The sequence below is a fragment of the Perca flavescens genome, chromosome 11, assembly GCF_004354835.1.
Source record: "Perca flavescens isolate YP-PL-M2 chromosome 11, PFLA_1.0, whole genome shotgun sequence".
In the NCBI taxonomy this organism is placed as follows: Eukaryota; Metazoa; Chordata; class Actinopteri; order Perciformes; family Percidae; genus Perca; species Perca flavescens.
This window is the reverse complement of record NC_041341.1, coordinates 28,361,685-28,378,673: the sequence shown is the minus strand read 5'-3', so window position 1 is coordinate 28,378,673 and position 16,989 is coordinate 28,361,685. Positions and strand designations below refer to the sequence as shown.

The window sequence follows — 16,989 nt, the reverse complement described above, 5'->3', positions numbered from 1 at the left end:
AAGGTAATGGGACATCCGGCCGAAAAGAGGGACATTGGGCGGCACCAGAGCAATCTCGGAAGTGGAACGTCATGGATATAGACTGCTAACCGGAAACAAAACCAGTCGCCTTGGCCAGCTAACCCATCCACGATAGAAAAATATTGGAGGTGTTCAGGACTTGGTTGAATCAGGCAAGTTTGAATTGGGCTTTCATGTCATCTAGTACTGGACATTTTTCATGTAGCTAGGAGACTAAGACACGTTATAGGAATATCCGGGAAGACATCAACAGCGGAGTTTAGATTCTCTGCCCGAGCCCTAACTGTCCGATATTTCCCGCCACTATCCTCGGGCTGGACCGGGGCCATGATCGAGCATTTGTGTTTTTTTAATCATGACTTTATTAGCCTAATTGGGTGGGGAGAAAGCTATGCCATAATCACGCGCAGCGTCTCCTTCACTCGCACACATCACACCGGGCCTTCTGTGCTTTATTGTGTGGCTTAAGTGCAACATGGAGCTTGAAGATGTAAAGAAAAAAACAAAAACAGGACAATTAGCCTACCTTTGAGCAAGTTTGGAGGAAAGTCGGAGGTATGGAACCATTTTAAACAAGTCGTGGGCAGTGACAACATATGTGTTGGCTTTGTCGAGTGCATTAAGTGCGGCACGCTGCTCGCCTACAACAGCAAAAAAAAAAACGGGACGATGAACAGACACATGAAGCAGGCTCGCCATGTCAGAAAAGATGATAGTCAGCCTTCAATGTCCTCTTTTGTTACTTCTCCAAGCATACCCCTTCTAAACAGATTTCTGCAGTTCAAACAACTCTGAATTGTAGTTGAGAACGTCAGTTATAATGGCCCACGTATAAAAAAAACCTGTTTGGTTTAAATCGGGCTCAGGCTCATAATTACAGTTAATGTGTCGGGCCGAGCCGGGCTTGGATACCACCTGCAGGGGCTCGGGTAGGATCAGGCTTGATTTTTTGGGCCCGATCTAAGCTCTAAACAGCGGATCAGTCGGAACTTCTTCAGCAATATTTCCATATCCCATTTAGCACATCAACTCTTTTTTGACAAAGGCAAAAACGTCCTCAAGCGAGCATAAAAATCTTTTTGCGCAATTCACGAGATTTTATAAAATGTTGCCGTTTTTATTCAGCTTTTCTAATGTAATACTTCAAAATGCGCATAAATATACGAGGGTTAAACTTCTGCTGAGTTATGTTTAGTTACACAAACCTACAGTCGTTGCAAGGAGGTAAGAGCATAAAAAACAGAAGGTACACATACGTAAGTACAAAGGTGAAGAAATATAAGCCAAGAAGAAACCGTAAGTGTTGTGGTTTTCTTTACTTCCTGCAGTGTTGTTTCGTGTTTGTGTGATCACTAAGGAACCACATGAAGCCGTGGCGGTTCAGGTTTACAGCCACTTCAGCTGCCTTACATGGAGATAGCAACAACCTCACAAGTCTCTGTGTTTGTGTCTAAGTGAGTATTAGTAACCCATGTGTTTGTTTTGTGCTCACAGTAGTGTTGTGGGAGTTTGTGGCCAACTGTTCATAGCTGAATTCTGTTTGTGTACAACTCCTGGCTGCTCTCTTCTGTCCTGGAAGTCCCAGGTTGAACTTGCATCATGAGACAATGCTGGATAGCAGCCGAATACAGCAGTGAACACACCAAGAAATCGAGCCAGGCACATAGTCATCCTCACTTCTTTAGCAGCCTGGAGGACCCAGCAAGAGAAAAAGCCTGATTACAGTATGTGGGCTAGCAAGATGCCTCAAGGGTACCACTGGGTTGCAATGTGTGTGCGGTGTGTCTGTGTATCTGTGTGTGTAGGACGGGAAAAGGGGCAACAGCTGCCAGTGGAGTTTACCACAAGTCATTAATGGGCACAGGGGATGGAGGAAATGTGATTTTTACACACAAACACTTGATAGGACACACTCAGTATTCTTAATACACTATCCATGACCCTGTCAGGATGTGAATCGGAGGACTGACACACACACACACACACACACACATGATTAACACTTCCACTTCTGCGCTCTCTACTTTTTAGTATGTGGTCATCAGCTTGTTTATGCATTCCCAGAATTGAGAATTCAGACAATGAGACAATTTAGGCCTCTAAAAATGATTTTGATCAACAAATAAGTCCTTGGTTGAACTGTTGACATACTGTATAAACTGGTTCCCAAGAAGACATACTGTAGCTTTGTTTTAGAGTTGCAAGTGAAAATGGTCTGGAACCACTGCACTTGAACATGAAATGGATCCTACAATTTTCAGTCAAGCCTGAACTGCTATACCTTTATTTTCCTTAATGTAACAAAAACACACAAAGTTAAAACACGTTTCTAAAGAAGCACTGCACTGATCTTTGAACTGCATCTTTGTCTAAGATATTTCAGGATCTCATAAACTTTTGAAAGAACCCCACCCAAAATACAGTATTTCCTATGTTTTTCTGGAGTGCACCCAAAATGCTGAATGGGATGATCAAATCTGATGATTTACTGGAAAACATACATGTGGCCTTCTGTATCTGTTCTGTATATCAATGCTGCTTTATACAGTATTAAATTGCATCATCAGTTTCAGTCAATAGTGATTTAAACTCAATGAAATTCCAACAAAACTTATATTAATGTAACATTTTTAAAATCGATCTGATGCACACTCCTGATTATGATTGGTGCTTGTCACACTTGAATTATTAGTCCGCGGTCATAGAGAAAACAAGATCGTAAGTTGACAATAATTAATGAGGGTTTTGGGAGGTCTGGCAATTCAAAGGACAGCCTTCAAACACAGTGTACATGAAAAACAATCGCAAGTCAAGGGAACAAAAAGCAGGCTGCCTGGCTGCCAATAATAGCTGCAACTGAACAATACCTTGCCAAGCCGACACACACACACACACACACACACACACACACACACACACACACACACACACACACACACACACACACAGACAGACAGACACAAACACACACACACAAACTGGCAGACACTCATAATAGGAAATCCTAATTACAATGACTTCCAATGATTATTAAAACTACTAATAATAACTGCTAATAATTACAGCATGCCAAACCTGCCCTGGGAGGGAGGTTGGAGCAATTACACACCCAGTCAGTCAGTGACTACTTCACGCAGTCAGTCAGCGAGTCAGCCAGGCAGTTTGACAGTCTCTCAAACACAGCATCAGTCAAAGAAATTACCAGCACGAGGCCACTCACTCAGCTAGTCTGTCAGGAAACCCAGGAAATTACTGTAGGGTTAGTCATAATCTCAACAGATACCTAATCCTGTATCTTTCTGGAGCGCAGGATAGGATGATCAAGTCTGATTGAAAACACACACACACACATATATACACACACATATATATACACACATATATATATATATATATATATATATATATATATATATATATATATATATATATATATATATATATATATATCTCATGTCAGTCAGCTAACCAGTCGTTCAGTACTTCCATGTTTTTCATTTGCTCCATTTAGGTGACATGTTTGATTCAGACAGAGAGAAGAGTCCAGAAGCACACTGCAATTAATCTTTGTAACTACTTTAAGCTCTCCAATGCATTAACACAAACACCCAGGCTTAAATAGCCATTGTAATCAGAATATTGAATGTTGAAAACACACAGACACACTTTGTAGATCCATACTGAACACTGTGCACAAAATGAACTTGGCAGTGACTCAGGAGAATTTAATTACTTCCTTTCCCTCTCCCCATTGGCCGAGAGGTCTGGGATATGCTAATTAAGCCTTGACTGATAAAACATTCCCTTGGCCTCTGTGTCTCATTACTACCAACTTCTCTGATTGCAGCCCGAGTCCAGCACCCATAGTGTCTGATAAATAAGAAAGCACCTTAAGCCACAGGCTGTGACTAAATGCTTATTAACCGGAGGGATATGATCTAGCAGTGTGATGGCACAACGCCTAAAAAACAAAAAAAAAAAAAACTTTGTGCCGCAATCAGTGTACCTTATCTTCTTTTTCTAATTGATAATTAGTCCTGCATTAATTTGGGACCAGCATCTATCTCTTATCACAAAGGTACAATTTATCAGCAGCTTAAATGATGGACTAAATTGGGTTGGCAATGTTAATGATTCACCTTGCAGGGAATGGGACATGAGGGAAATTATTTCTCCTGACTCATATTTAATTAACCTTAACAGATGTGCTGGGCATGCATTTTGGCTTTTAAGAAAAAAGACATGTTTAAAACATTTTAAGTATGACATCTTTGGCAAATCCTGTTTTAAAAAGAATATTTTAATGGGGAAAAAAAGATGTTATATACATAAATATAAAATGTAAGAAAACAATAATAGTAATCATTGTTATTGTTACAACATTATAAAATGAGATTGGCTTTTTGGATATAAGCAGTTTAATAAAAATGTTATACTTCTAAGACAGAGAGGTTGTTTAGTTGGCTCCTTCATATACTGGTCTCTGTACAGGGAGAACCAGGCGTACCACAACTCTTTACATAGAAGACTCTGGTTAGTACCTTCAGCTTGTGCAACTCATACTGTTCTGACAAAAACCAAAGAGCCATACTTGCCGATTGTTTGACGTGTTAACCATGCTATGCAAACAGCCACAATTTATTTTTCTTCCCAATTTTAAAAGAGCAAGTTGAAAATTGCTTGTAAAGTTTATTATTTTGATGCAATTGCATATCCAAAACTGAGAAAAAAAAACCAACATTAACTAAATTTGGCTAAATAAGTGATGAAAACTGCTTTCTTACAGTAGCATGGTTAACAGTGGCCAAACACTCCGTGGCTCTGGTATGACCAACCAACAACACTAACTATTATTAAAAAGAAATATATATACCGGTATATAAAAAAAAATGCATTTGAAGAGTACATGTGAATTGCATACCAACACCAGAGGAGTAACAATAATAAACCTTCACGTAGTGTTCTTATCTCAATATACTGTAGCTCAGCAAAGCTTCACCAGGCACTGATGCAGCATTGAGAGACACACAATTAAGACAACATCTTCCACCTTCTGCATTCTGGTTTTGGAATGACGATACCAAAATCGTCCATGTGAGTGTGTCCCCCAGTAGATAATTTTCTCTGGTGCTCCATAACATGCTGTAAAATATAGGCAGCTATGACTATCCAAAGCAATACAATTGACCTTTTAGTAATGTACAGAACACTTTTTGTTTTGGTATATTGGCTACAATTCAGCAGTGTAGATGATTATTTATAATGTCTTCCAGGACCCTGAAGGTCCTGGAAGCATACAACAATATAATTTGTTGTTGTCATATTACATTTATGTTTTGTGTTTATGGTTTCCCCTTCTTTCACTTCACATTTTACACGTAGATTAATTACAAGCAAACTGCCATTTATTATTGACCTACTGCATGTTTTGTAACATCTGAGGTAATGCTAGGCACATTATTCTATTCAGCATTGTGGAGTTAACCCTATTTGCTACTGTGGTTAATGTTAACACTGAGCAAAATAAGTGAATGATCTAAAGGGGCATGTGAACTATTTTGGTGTCACTTCTCCATACTTGACCACCAGGCCAATCTCCTAATTCTTGTACTTTCAGTAATACCTTGACAGTTTGATTTGAATGTTTGATTTCCATACTGGTGCTAAAAAGTGATAAAAGTATAAAAAAAGACACATTTCTAAGTAATTCCAAAAGTTACATTCAGTCAATATAAAGCCCACTCCTGTAACCCTCCTCCTTCTGCAGAACAACTGCCTCCCAACTATTTAAGAACTTTTACTCAGTTCTCTCTGCTCTGTTCTTTGAAAACTCTCTGAATCGAACCATTGTGAACCATAAAGGCTTTGGCCTTGCACTGCATGTGTTCTTACCATCTCTTCCACATCCCTCCATGCACACTTTAAGTCTATTGCTTCTTTCTTTAATCCCTCTTCCTTCTCTACGTCCATTTCATTATTCCTTCCTATCTACTCTATTTCTCTCTTTCCTTCTTTCTCTGTTTTTCTGTAATCTTTACCCCTCTAACCCTCCTACTTTCCTCTTTCCAGTCAAGATCCACATCTGTCAAACAAACAAGCAAATGAGATGGTTTTGAGATAAAACACAGACGTAATTTGGGTGTTAGTCCAATTTCTTCATTCTTACATTCACTTCAGTGGGATTTCATCCTCAATCAAATTAACAAAAATGCAATTCACCTAATCCTAAAATGTCAATTTAAACATTTAATCTCCATTGAAAATAATACTGCTGAGCTTTGTAGAATGAAACACGGAAATGCTGAGCTGCACTCTAACTCTTAGTTACACTTAATTGATGGTGTAGCAAGTGGCTAAATGGATATACTGTACACTGTGGCACAGCACTGAGAAGAGCACTCTGAAGCTGAACTCATGTTTCAACAGGACTTGTGAACACTTCACCACACGGTGACGCCTACACCACCAGGTCACAGAGATGTGCCACGAACATCTATCGCATCCAAACTACAGTAAATGGCATACACAGACAACGCAGAGAAAGAAAGAGGCTGCTATATAGTATAGAGTGAAAATGAGCTCTGCAACAGGGGCAGTTAAATGCTTGGCTTTTCTGTCTGGTTGACCCAACATGGACATCTCCAAGGCATAAACATTTTACTCTGCTCCGGCACATAAAGCCTGCAAATGGTGACAAAATTGCCCATTGTAGTGGTTTGACTGAACTGTATGGAACAAAGAACTATTCCACTATTATTGGAGTTTTTGCCAATTTCTTGCAATTGCCCAACTTATTTCACATCACTGTCTATCATGTTAAAGCACCATTATCACATATGTGCCCTTCCCTGAAAACTATTGTGTTACTCTCATTAGAAGAAAAAGCAGAAATAAAAAGCTTTAACGGTGTAGAGTGAAGCGTCAAATCGTCGGTGTGTGTATTGACTCGCTCTATTGAGGTTGCAGCGTTATTACTAAAATGGTCGCATTGTTCTTCTCAGAGCTTCTTCCAGTATGTCAAAGCTCATAGGTTGATATTACCACTCTGATGAAAGTGGTTTTCAGGTTGCTGTTTAAAGCAATAGATTATTTATCTCTGAATAGGATGTCTGATGGAAAACCAAAAAGTGAGAAAAAACTCCAACCACTCTGGAATGATTCAATAAACACAGGCTGTACTATGGATTGAGTACTGGTGACTGTGAAAATGTAACCAAAGAAGATTCCATACATTCAAGTTGAGGTCACTTTCAATAAGGTTAACTATTCAAAGACAAATGTAAGTTCAATAATGGGGATATGATGTTAAATTTATATCAATAAATGTAAATTTGAGATTCAGTACTTCCACAAAAGTGGCTAAACATGTTGTATCCCAGGATCATTTTAAAGCAGGAACAGAGCCATTCATAAGTGCTGTAAACCAACAACCAGGTGTGGTTTCAGATTCAGAATATACCTAGTCCTGTACTGAAAAATAGGTTTAAACTCATCCCTATTGGGGGAAATATTTTCAGATATAAATGAAAGGCAGTCATAGCATTATTAAAAACATTATTACATGTAAATATAATTCATACAGTGCTCTATTGTGCTTTATAGAGCACTTCAATTATTCAACTGTTTCCATAATTCATTGACTAAACAATACTGTACGCGATACATCAGACTTGTCACAAGTACATCTATACTTGAATATAGGCTGGTATAGTGGCATTCTCCCTGTTTGGCAAAATAAGTTAATAGGCCTCAAAATACTCTTCATTTAATAACATACTGTAACTGATGCCCACATTTTAAATGCCGTGTAGATTTGTCATTGTTAATCTTTCATGGATGCATATATCGTCAGAGTGTCAGGTGACAGGTGATTGTTTTGTTTCAGCAGCCGTTACTAACGTACTAGCATATATCACGTTGTTGATATTCACAGTTTTGGAATGCAGAGACATTTTCCATCATCTTCTACATCTCAACTCACTCTCAAGCGGAGACTTAAAGCTTTATGATCACTTCTTTGTATACACAACCTGCTTCAGTCTCAAGAATACATTTGGCTTTATCGCACAGAAATACTGATGCTAAACGGTGTCTTTTATTTCTATGAATGGCCACACACAGCCACAAGGTTAACATGTTACCCCATGTTACATTGTAGAATATCTTGTGTTTTGTCTTGTTTGTGAAGCGGCAGCAGTGAAACCACCAGGTACAATATGAGAATGTGTAGAGCTGTATGTACGTCTTTATTTAAATTAATCCAATTATTTTCGTGGCTCGGACTGATTCGTGAAAGAGATGACTTAATCAGAGTATAGTGAAAAGTAAAAAGCCTGCTAATTTTATACTGCGAGAAGCAATTCAAATGACTTCAAACAACCAGCCATTATACATCACGCTGGGCCACTCTATAATTAACCTCCTTTACCTTGCTTGTCTGTGTATTACCATATACTTCAAACAGCGTAGACTGCGTTTGATAATGATGGTGATTCAAATCATACCATTAAGAGGTTTCAACTCTATTTCAATGGAGTACCGCAAATAGAAGAGCTGCACAACACAAAACAGTTAGCATTCTGCTCATTTTCATCTCTGGACCTGATTGGTTTACACAGCTGCAGTCATGGCATTCTTCTGTCTTGGGTTGGTTTGGTGTTGCTGTCTTCCTCCCTCCCCAGTATAGCCATACTGGTCTGGACTGGGATCCACCAGGTGCCTGTAACCAATCAAACATGTACTCTGTGTATTTTTGTGGTCTTACTTAAATGTACTGCTGTGCAATTATATTCCAAAATGATGCTTGTAATTATAAAAGTCATTCTGCACGTTGAGATGCTCTTCTCCTATTAGTACATTTTAAAACATCACAAAACTCTTCAGGTGTTAAAATTGATGAAGTGAGTCATTTCTACAAACAGGAGGATCTCTCAGATATCAGAATTTACCTGGAATCATTTTTATCCACAAATTGCGCCTACCTGTAACCTCCACCCCTGGTTCCACGCGTCAATGTGTCGTACCGTAGTCCACGAAGTGGCGGGGTAGGAGATGGGGGCACATCCTGCCGCAAGGGGCCTCTCTGTTGGGAGCTTGGGGCAGAGAACAAAACGTCAACCATTATCACAATATGAGAAAGAACAGGTGAGGACAAGTGTGCTCTTCCACAATAAAAGACTAAATGAATGACTTAACAGTGTAATAAAAGCTGAAGTAAGCAAATGAGCAAATTTAAAAAATTTAAGACAGGAGTTGAGAAGTCAGGCCTTACTTTCAGACTAATTTGTATGTCTGACTCATGTGAGTATAACCTCTGTGAAAAGTATTATAAAAAAACATTGCATTTAATTACCTTGGGTGGGGGTAGTACCCAGGGTCGACGCTCCGAGGGTCACCTGGCCGTGCATATGGCTGACCAGGTGAGTAGCCGGAGTAAGATTGGGCAGACTGGGAATTGGGGTTAGGGTAGGACGGGGCAGACTGGGAGTTGGGGTTAGGGTAGGACGGGGCAGACTGGGAGTTGGGGTTAGGGTAGGACGGGGCAGACTGGGAGTTGGGGTTAGGGTAGGACGGGGCAGACTGGGAGTTGGGGTTAGGGTAGGACGGGGACTGAGAGTATCCCTGTGGGGCCTGAGGAGGTCCGGGGTAATGACCTGACCAGTGCTGCATGGGGTAGTCAGCTGGATCCAACGGACCTCGTCTGGAAAAGAGAAAGACACAATTTTAAAAGTAAACAAAAGTAAACCACCAAGTTTTAATTAGTTTAACATGTGACTTTTCGATTTTCTGTCAAAATTAAAATCTGGTTTTATTTGGCTTGCAACAAACATAAACAGCCATGTGTCAGTACAGATCCATTCACTCCCTTAACCAAAGTTTCCCATTGCTGAACTCTTACAAAATGCAGTCTGGGCCTATATCCCTACCAATGTCGGCTGGCACCGACAACATCATGTTAGAGAGTGATGTTCCTTTCTTGTCTTTTAAAAAGAACTTATCATCAGCAAATACTAATGCTGCACTAATTGCCAGTTTCTATGCTGACTAAATGGCTTAAATATTCATGAAACCTGCTGAAAACTATTTGTTTTGGACCAGAGAGAAAGAGGCAGACACACACCCCGGCCAAAGACCACATAGCAACAGAATATAAGTGACATGTGACAGTTTTAAGTAGACTAGCGCTCAGTTAACGCGCACGCACACGCACACGCACACACACACACACACACACACACACACACACACACACACACACACACACACACACACACACACACACACACAGCTGTGGTAATCCAGTACAGTCCTGTTAATAGATACCAATGTCTTGTGGTGCCCAGTGGAAAGCAAGTACACAAACATGTGTCGTCCACATAGCAAACATTATGAGGCATTACATTTTATCTCTCTGTCTTTCTGTCTCTTCTCATCATAAATATGTGTTTATCATTCTTTCTCAATCTACTCACCTACCTAATTTCCTTCTCTTGTCCCTTCTTTCATATCTGATTTTTTCAAATTTAGCTTCAATCTTATTAAAGTAAATACTTGCACAGAGCGCACACACACACGCACACACACACACACACACACACACACACAGTGTTGGTGGTCTCCATACTGATGCCTGCGTGTGTCAATTTGGGTGGTCAGCAGTGGAAAGTGTATAACTAACTACATGCCCATCATGTTTGGGATGTCTGCTTCTGCCGTTCCTGGCTCCAAATCCGCTGTGAGAGAGAGTGTGTGTGTGTGTGTGTGTGTGTGTGTGTGTGTGTGTGTGTGTGTGAGAGCGTACACACGCGTTACATTTCAGCTTCTCTCATCTGTCAACCTATCTGTCATCTGTCTGGTTTTCGACTTATTCTGCTACACTTATTGTAAGTCACTCTGGGTACGCGTATCAGCTACATGTCTTAAATGTCTCCCTTCTTGATAGCCACAGCCGTTTTGTCTGCTTCTCTTCTGCTGGTAAACTGACCAGTGCGTAAGTCTGCCAGCTGCCCCATCCGTCCATGTGTCTGACTGTCTCTCTCGCTCTCCTTTTAGAGGTTTTATGACTACAAGTCTGCCTGCGAGCTAATCTGCATGGCTTGCTATTCATCTCTGAGCCTGTATACCTGTGACCATATCACTCAGTCAATCTGTCACTCAGAATTTGGCCCCTGGCACCGATAATGTCACCAAGGCAGAGATAAGAGCAGTGGAGAGGTGACGAGGAGGTGAGAAAGGCAGGCAGGACAGAGAGGGAAACAGAGAGATAAGCTAGAAAGTATAAGGAGAGGAAGGGTAGGTATGAGGGAGAAATGCCGATGAAAAATAAGGATAAGAAGAGGTGAGGAAAATACAAGAAAGGAGCTGTAGGCAGGAAGAAAGAAAAACTTCACCTCTAAAATGTAAATGAAAAATGAGAAAACATGCTTTACTTATCTATTAACTGTTTAAAACTCACCATTTATTGATTTATTGTCATTTCTAGGCTTTCAAACACTATTTGGATTCAAGATTATTTTTTTATAATTTAACTGGGAGTGAAAATTAGATGAAACAGAAAAGGCCAGTGGGCCAGAAGATAGATAAAACAAGTTTAAGATGGGAAGGAGAATACATGTGGAAAGACAGAAGTAGGATATGGATAGAGTGAAATGAAAAATGAGAGGGGACATGTAGAGTAAAGAAGAATGAAATGCGATGAGGATAAGAGGCAAGACGGCGTGAGAGGCTACTAGTATTCTAAGACAATTAGACAGACACCTAAAAAAAAACATGGACAGTTTGATTCTTCCTCATTACCAGGCTTTTATTTCACCTCTGTGATCTTATGTTGGTTACAGATATAAACTGCTGTACTAGCTAGTATAGCTCTGCCCAATTTGGGCTTAATTGTTGCTTGTGCCCTGCTTAGATTTCTTTGTGATGCCCTATCTCCAACCCTCAGGCAACGTAACAGGGATCTACTGGAAATCAAGTAGATATAGTAGATATATGGATTGGATCTCTGGGTAGATTGGGGTTTATCAGGTGCTGGATAAAGACGGAAATATTAAAAGCAAAAAAAGAAAGAAGCAAAAGTACAATCCGCACACTATTTAAGTGCTGAAAGAATAAGTTGATAAAGTGGTTCAAAAAAAGTTACTCGAAAGATTTATTGATATTAACAATAATCATTAGTTCTTCGGAGAGATGCCATAATGGGAATGGGGTGGAAATCCAGTGGGAATCTTTAGGGAATCCACTGTAAATCCGGTGGCAAGTTTGGAATTCTCCCTCTAGGAACCCAGTCAGCACTGCACAGCAGCTGGGGATTATGGGGTAATGAGGATGGAACCCATTATTGGCGCGCGCACACACACACACACACACGCACACCACACACACACACACACACACACACACACACACACACACACACACACACACACACACACACACACACACACACACACACACACACACACACACACACACACACACACACACACACACACACACACACACACACACACACAGAGCAAACCTTAGCTTAAACGCAGTGCTAGCTCCTAATCACCCCCTCCCGAACCCCACGTACTCTGGAGGAGGCAAATTGGCACACAGCTGGAGAGGAGTTAAGACCAAATGAGGAGGCTGGTGGTCTGTGTGTATGTGTGTGCATAATGTGTGTGTGTGTGTGTGAAAGAGACACAGAGAGAATGATAGAAACAGATGTAATGAATGAGAACAGATTCCTGGCACATGCAACAACTAGTTTAACATAATTGACAGAGTAATCAAAGCAAAACGAATGAATTAAAAACTTTCCGAGCTGAACAGAAAAGCCGGTTTGAAGTAAAATTCAACTATGAAATACCTGTTTAGGGATGACTGAATGTAGATAGTGCACTCAGAGTACATAGGTTAGATATTTGAAAGGATAATTGGAAAGAAATCTCTCCAGGTCTGACAGTAATTGAGAGTAATGTGAGCCTTTGTAATTCCCTGGTATTTAAGAGATTTCTGATGGATTTTGGAGGAAACAAGGAGTTGTTATATGTCTTCTGCACCTGCCCCTCTTTCTCATACATACACACACATTTTCAGTTACTCTTTCTAAAAGGGCTGGATACAGCTGTTATACCAGTGGAAACACACACACACACACACACACACACACACACACACACACACACACACACACACACACACACACACACACACACACACACACGGATCATCCCAGCCCTGTCTCAGAGACACAAATACCTTTAAGAAAGAGAGACAAGACGTCTCGTTGTAACACAACACATTAAAAAAACTCCTGAGAGCCTATGACAGCCACATCGCAGATGGATTGTCTCAATAAAACCAAACACTAAAGCAAAAACACAAACAACACCGCCTCAAAAATTAGAAGAGAAGAGAAGTTTGAGATGAGAGGGAGGGTTATAGAAGGTAGACAGCAGAGGGGGAAGTAAGAATTATTCAAAGTGAGTGAAAGAGGAGCGGTGGAAAGAAGAGGAGATAAACTACTGCAGCTTTAATTCAGTTATATCTTTATGAGTCTTTGGAGCCGAGTCCTTACCTTGTGCTGATATCCATTTAAAACTGATTTTAGGTTTGAGGTTGGGAAAACACTGCATATATTCAAATTGTATTCAACAGCATCAGATTCTTTGTCAATGAGAGTCACAATATTTTGACAGCGTGGTAATAAAACAGATTAATAGCTCAAATTGTTCCACAACTGCTGTCGTAATGTCATTTGGTGAGCTGCGGTGAAAATGGAGCTGCTGTGATGTAATGTCCCTGGAGTTAAACTGAGTTTAACTCAGTTCCATCTTCTTAATGTGATACTTCATTATGATGCTTTAATCACAGATGCATCACAGTCCAAACAATGAGGCAATAAAAGCTTAAGTGAGAAATAATGAAGGGTGGAGAAATATTAGATTTTCTATCTAAGGAAGGGTAGGATCAGAGGGGAAAGTCTATTTGTAGGAAGATTGTAGTGTAATTAAAATAAAACCTGCGTCACATGTTTTTTTTTGCAAATTACATCTATTATTGGTTTTGAACTGCTTAGTAAATTTTAAAGTTTAGTGCATCAATCCTACTAACCAATTCTTTAAAAAAAATGTAAAACAAGATTGATCAAGGAAAGAAAGAAGACTTGACCAAAATCTAATAGAACGACCAATAATACATTTGTGTGTTGAATAAAAAAATATATATAAAATGGGGTCCTTGAGCTAAGGACAGTTAAGCAAATATTTCATATTTACTTATGTGGTATCATTATGAACACTATAAAGTAGAACTTTAAAACATTAAATTAACTTGCTGCTTATGAATATGCACATTCATGCTGCAAAGTGCTTTAAATTCCAATTATATCATCTGATCCTTTGGGAGGATCTTAAGTGGTAATTACAAAGTTTTTGTCATACATTTTCTGTTACCACCATGTTTACTACAATGTGTCCACAAACAGAAACACAAGTGCCAACATGAGGGCATAACACCCTGTGTTCCAATGTTTGATAGTGGTGCCACAGAATAAGAGTACATGTGCAAAAAATATATAACTTTAAAAATATAATCATACATTATTGGTTTTTGAGAGGCATCAGACACACAGTCAACCAATATTTTAAAGCATCAAGCAGAGAGAGAAAGCTTTCAGCATGATTGGCAGTTTGTTTGACTGAGTTAAACCACACAATGCTGCTGTGTGAGCACAATGCATGGGTACAGTACTGTATGAGGCATCTGGAGCTGTGACTAGTGAAAAAACAAACTCTTAACAGAACAGGGCTGAGTCATTAAGAGTGACGCCTAAAGCAGCAGAGAGAGTTTTTTTTATTAGGAGAAGCCCAATAAGACACTAAGCTGTTTTCCTACTTATGGTTAAGTGGTTACATACTGTGTGTGTCTCTGTGTGTGTATGGCAGAGATGGTATTTTGTTGGTTCAGCTGTCAATGTGGTTTGCGTTGGTGCTTGTGTGTGTGTGTTCGAGAGCCCTAACCATCCCTAGACTCCTGACCCCTTAAAGTCACATGATACTCCATCAGTTCCCACCAACACTTAGAAGATAGGGTCAAAGGCTAAGGAAGGGTATTATCAACCAGGATTAGGGGGCATACCAAATACATAGACATAACATTCAAACCTCTGTCACCATTTGGTAAAGTTAATAACCATTTGGTGTAGGACTGGACCATTGGTAACCCTGCAACTGCAGTGGAAGCTAACTTAATGTTTTATTTTTCACATGACTGACGTGGATTTAAAACAGCTGATTTTTAGGATGTTACAATAGGCCTGGCACAAATACCGTTGCGTTTTTTGGGAAAGCAGCAACTGACCGTTCACTAAGCCCACCCCCCTAGTTACTGTTGCTTTGCTTTCCATTCTCGCACGGAACATAATAGACTTAATAGACATATATATATATATATATATATATATATATATATATATATATATATATATATATATATATATATATATATATATTAATTATAGCAGGGGTAAAGTTTAATTACAAAAAATTACACAGTTACTTACTTCTATCATAACCCTGGGATTGGATGCTTAATATAGAAAAACATAGAAATAGGTTTATACTTTAATGTTCATATTTTCAACAGTATTTGGCAAATGTAACACTTTCTAACACAAGTGTGACTGGAGTTGCTGAGTTGTTAACTTCCCCTAACCAAATTAAGGAGCAGGACAGAGCTACTATTGTTAATCTAAACTCTGAACTTTACCCTTGCTCCCATGCAGTTGATTTTCCAGTCAACGAGTATTTTTCTCACGGAACTTGTAACCACACATAATAATATAACAAGTCAGCTGAAGACATAACACTTGCCTTTAAGAACAAGGTTTCTATTAAGATAGTTCTGACATTTTAAGTTAAGGTATGTTAACGTTTGCTACAGTGAGGTGGAGCATGACTTTGTAGTCATGTATGCATGCAAGTATTGGTTGTTAATGTCACCCCTTATTATAAAAAAGACAATATTTGAATTCAAATGATGTACCGGGTATATGTTTAAGGCTGTGTACGGACTTGACGAGAAGAAGCTCCTAGCTTGTCACACCTCACTTTGAGTGAGTTGCTGTTGTTTAGTGACCTACATTAACAAGACGGCAGCTGCATGAAATAAAACCTGAATATCAAGCACATTTGAGTAAATATCGTTGGTAAGACAGGTTGAATGGAAGGTTAAGAGCGTGCAACAAATACAGATCAGACAGTATTTTACTGGGGAATATTCAGCTAACTTACTTTAATGAAGATGCAATCCTTTGTTTTGTTTTTTATCTGCATTCTAATTTTGCGTTTTGGACTATGTGCCAAAGATGTAATTACTGAGGATTTCACAGCAGGGGCAAATTTGTGTTAAAACGACTGGCCAACAAGGAGTTTACAGGCCACTTAAGAATAAATTGTTCATCAGTATTCCTTGGAACAACCAAAGAGCAAAGGACAGAGAGAAGGGAGATGAATGTAAAGAGGATAAGAAGTTAGCCTAAACAGAAGACAAAGAGGTGTGACCGCAGAGAGCTGAGACAGACAGAAGAGGAGGAAGAGTAGGAAGGAAAGATACAAGGACTGTGTCTCCCTATAGTGCACTACTTTTATTATCTGCCATTTAATTTGAGAGTCTGAAGTACAAGTTGTGTCCATGGCATATACACTACTTTTTGCTAACAATCCCACAATGCAAGCCATTAAGCTCAGAAAAGAAATAGTAAAAAAGAAGACAAAGGGGAAAAAGTTGAGGGGGATGATAAGGACAAGACAATAAGGTTGAGGGAAAGGGATTTTACATTTGAAACCTGAAAAAATTAATGAAATAAAGTGCTACAAATAAGAAAGATTGAACCTACCAGATGGATGTATTGTGAAGCTGAGAAGGAAAACATGAAGGGAGGCGGAGGAAGAAAGGGGCAGAAAATGAGAAGAGAGGGAC

At 39.5% G+C, this 16,989-nt stretch overlaps 1 protein-coding gene across 4 annotated transcripts in view; it reads right to left on the bottom strand.

Moving 5' to 3' along the window:
* Positions 1-4,302: 4,302 nt before the first annotated feature.
* The window catches only part of pard3bb (par-3 family cell polarity regulator beta b), a 243,915-nt gene continuing 231,228 nt past the window's right edge, over positions 4,303-16,989 (bottom strand). For all 4 annotated transcript variants that reach the window (XM_028590887.1, XM_028590889.1, XM_028590890.1 and 1 more), the window contains exons 25-27: positions 9,374-9,721; positions 9,003-9,113; positions 4,303-8,740 (exon numbers count right to left, since the gene is read on the bottom strand). In XM_028590887.1, the coding sequence (XP_028446688.1) occupies positions 8,632-8,740; positions 9,003-9,113; positions 9,374-9,721 (568 nt within the window). In that variant the 3' untranslated portion in view covers positions 4,303-8,631. The remainder of the gene's footprint in view (positions 8,741-9,002; positions 9,114-9,373; positions 9,722-16,989) is intronic.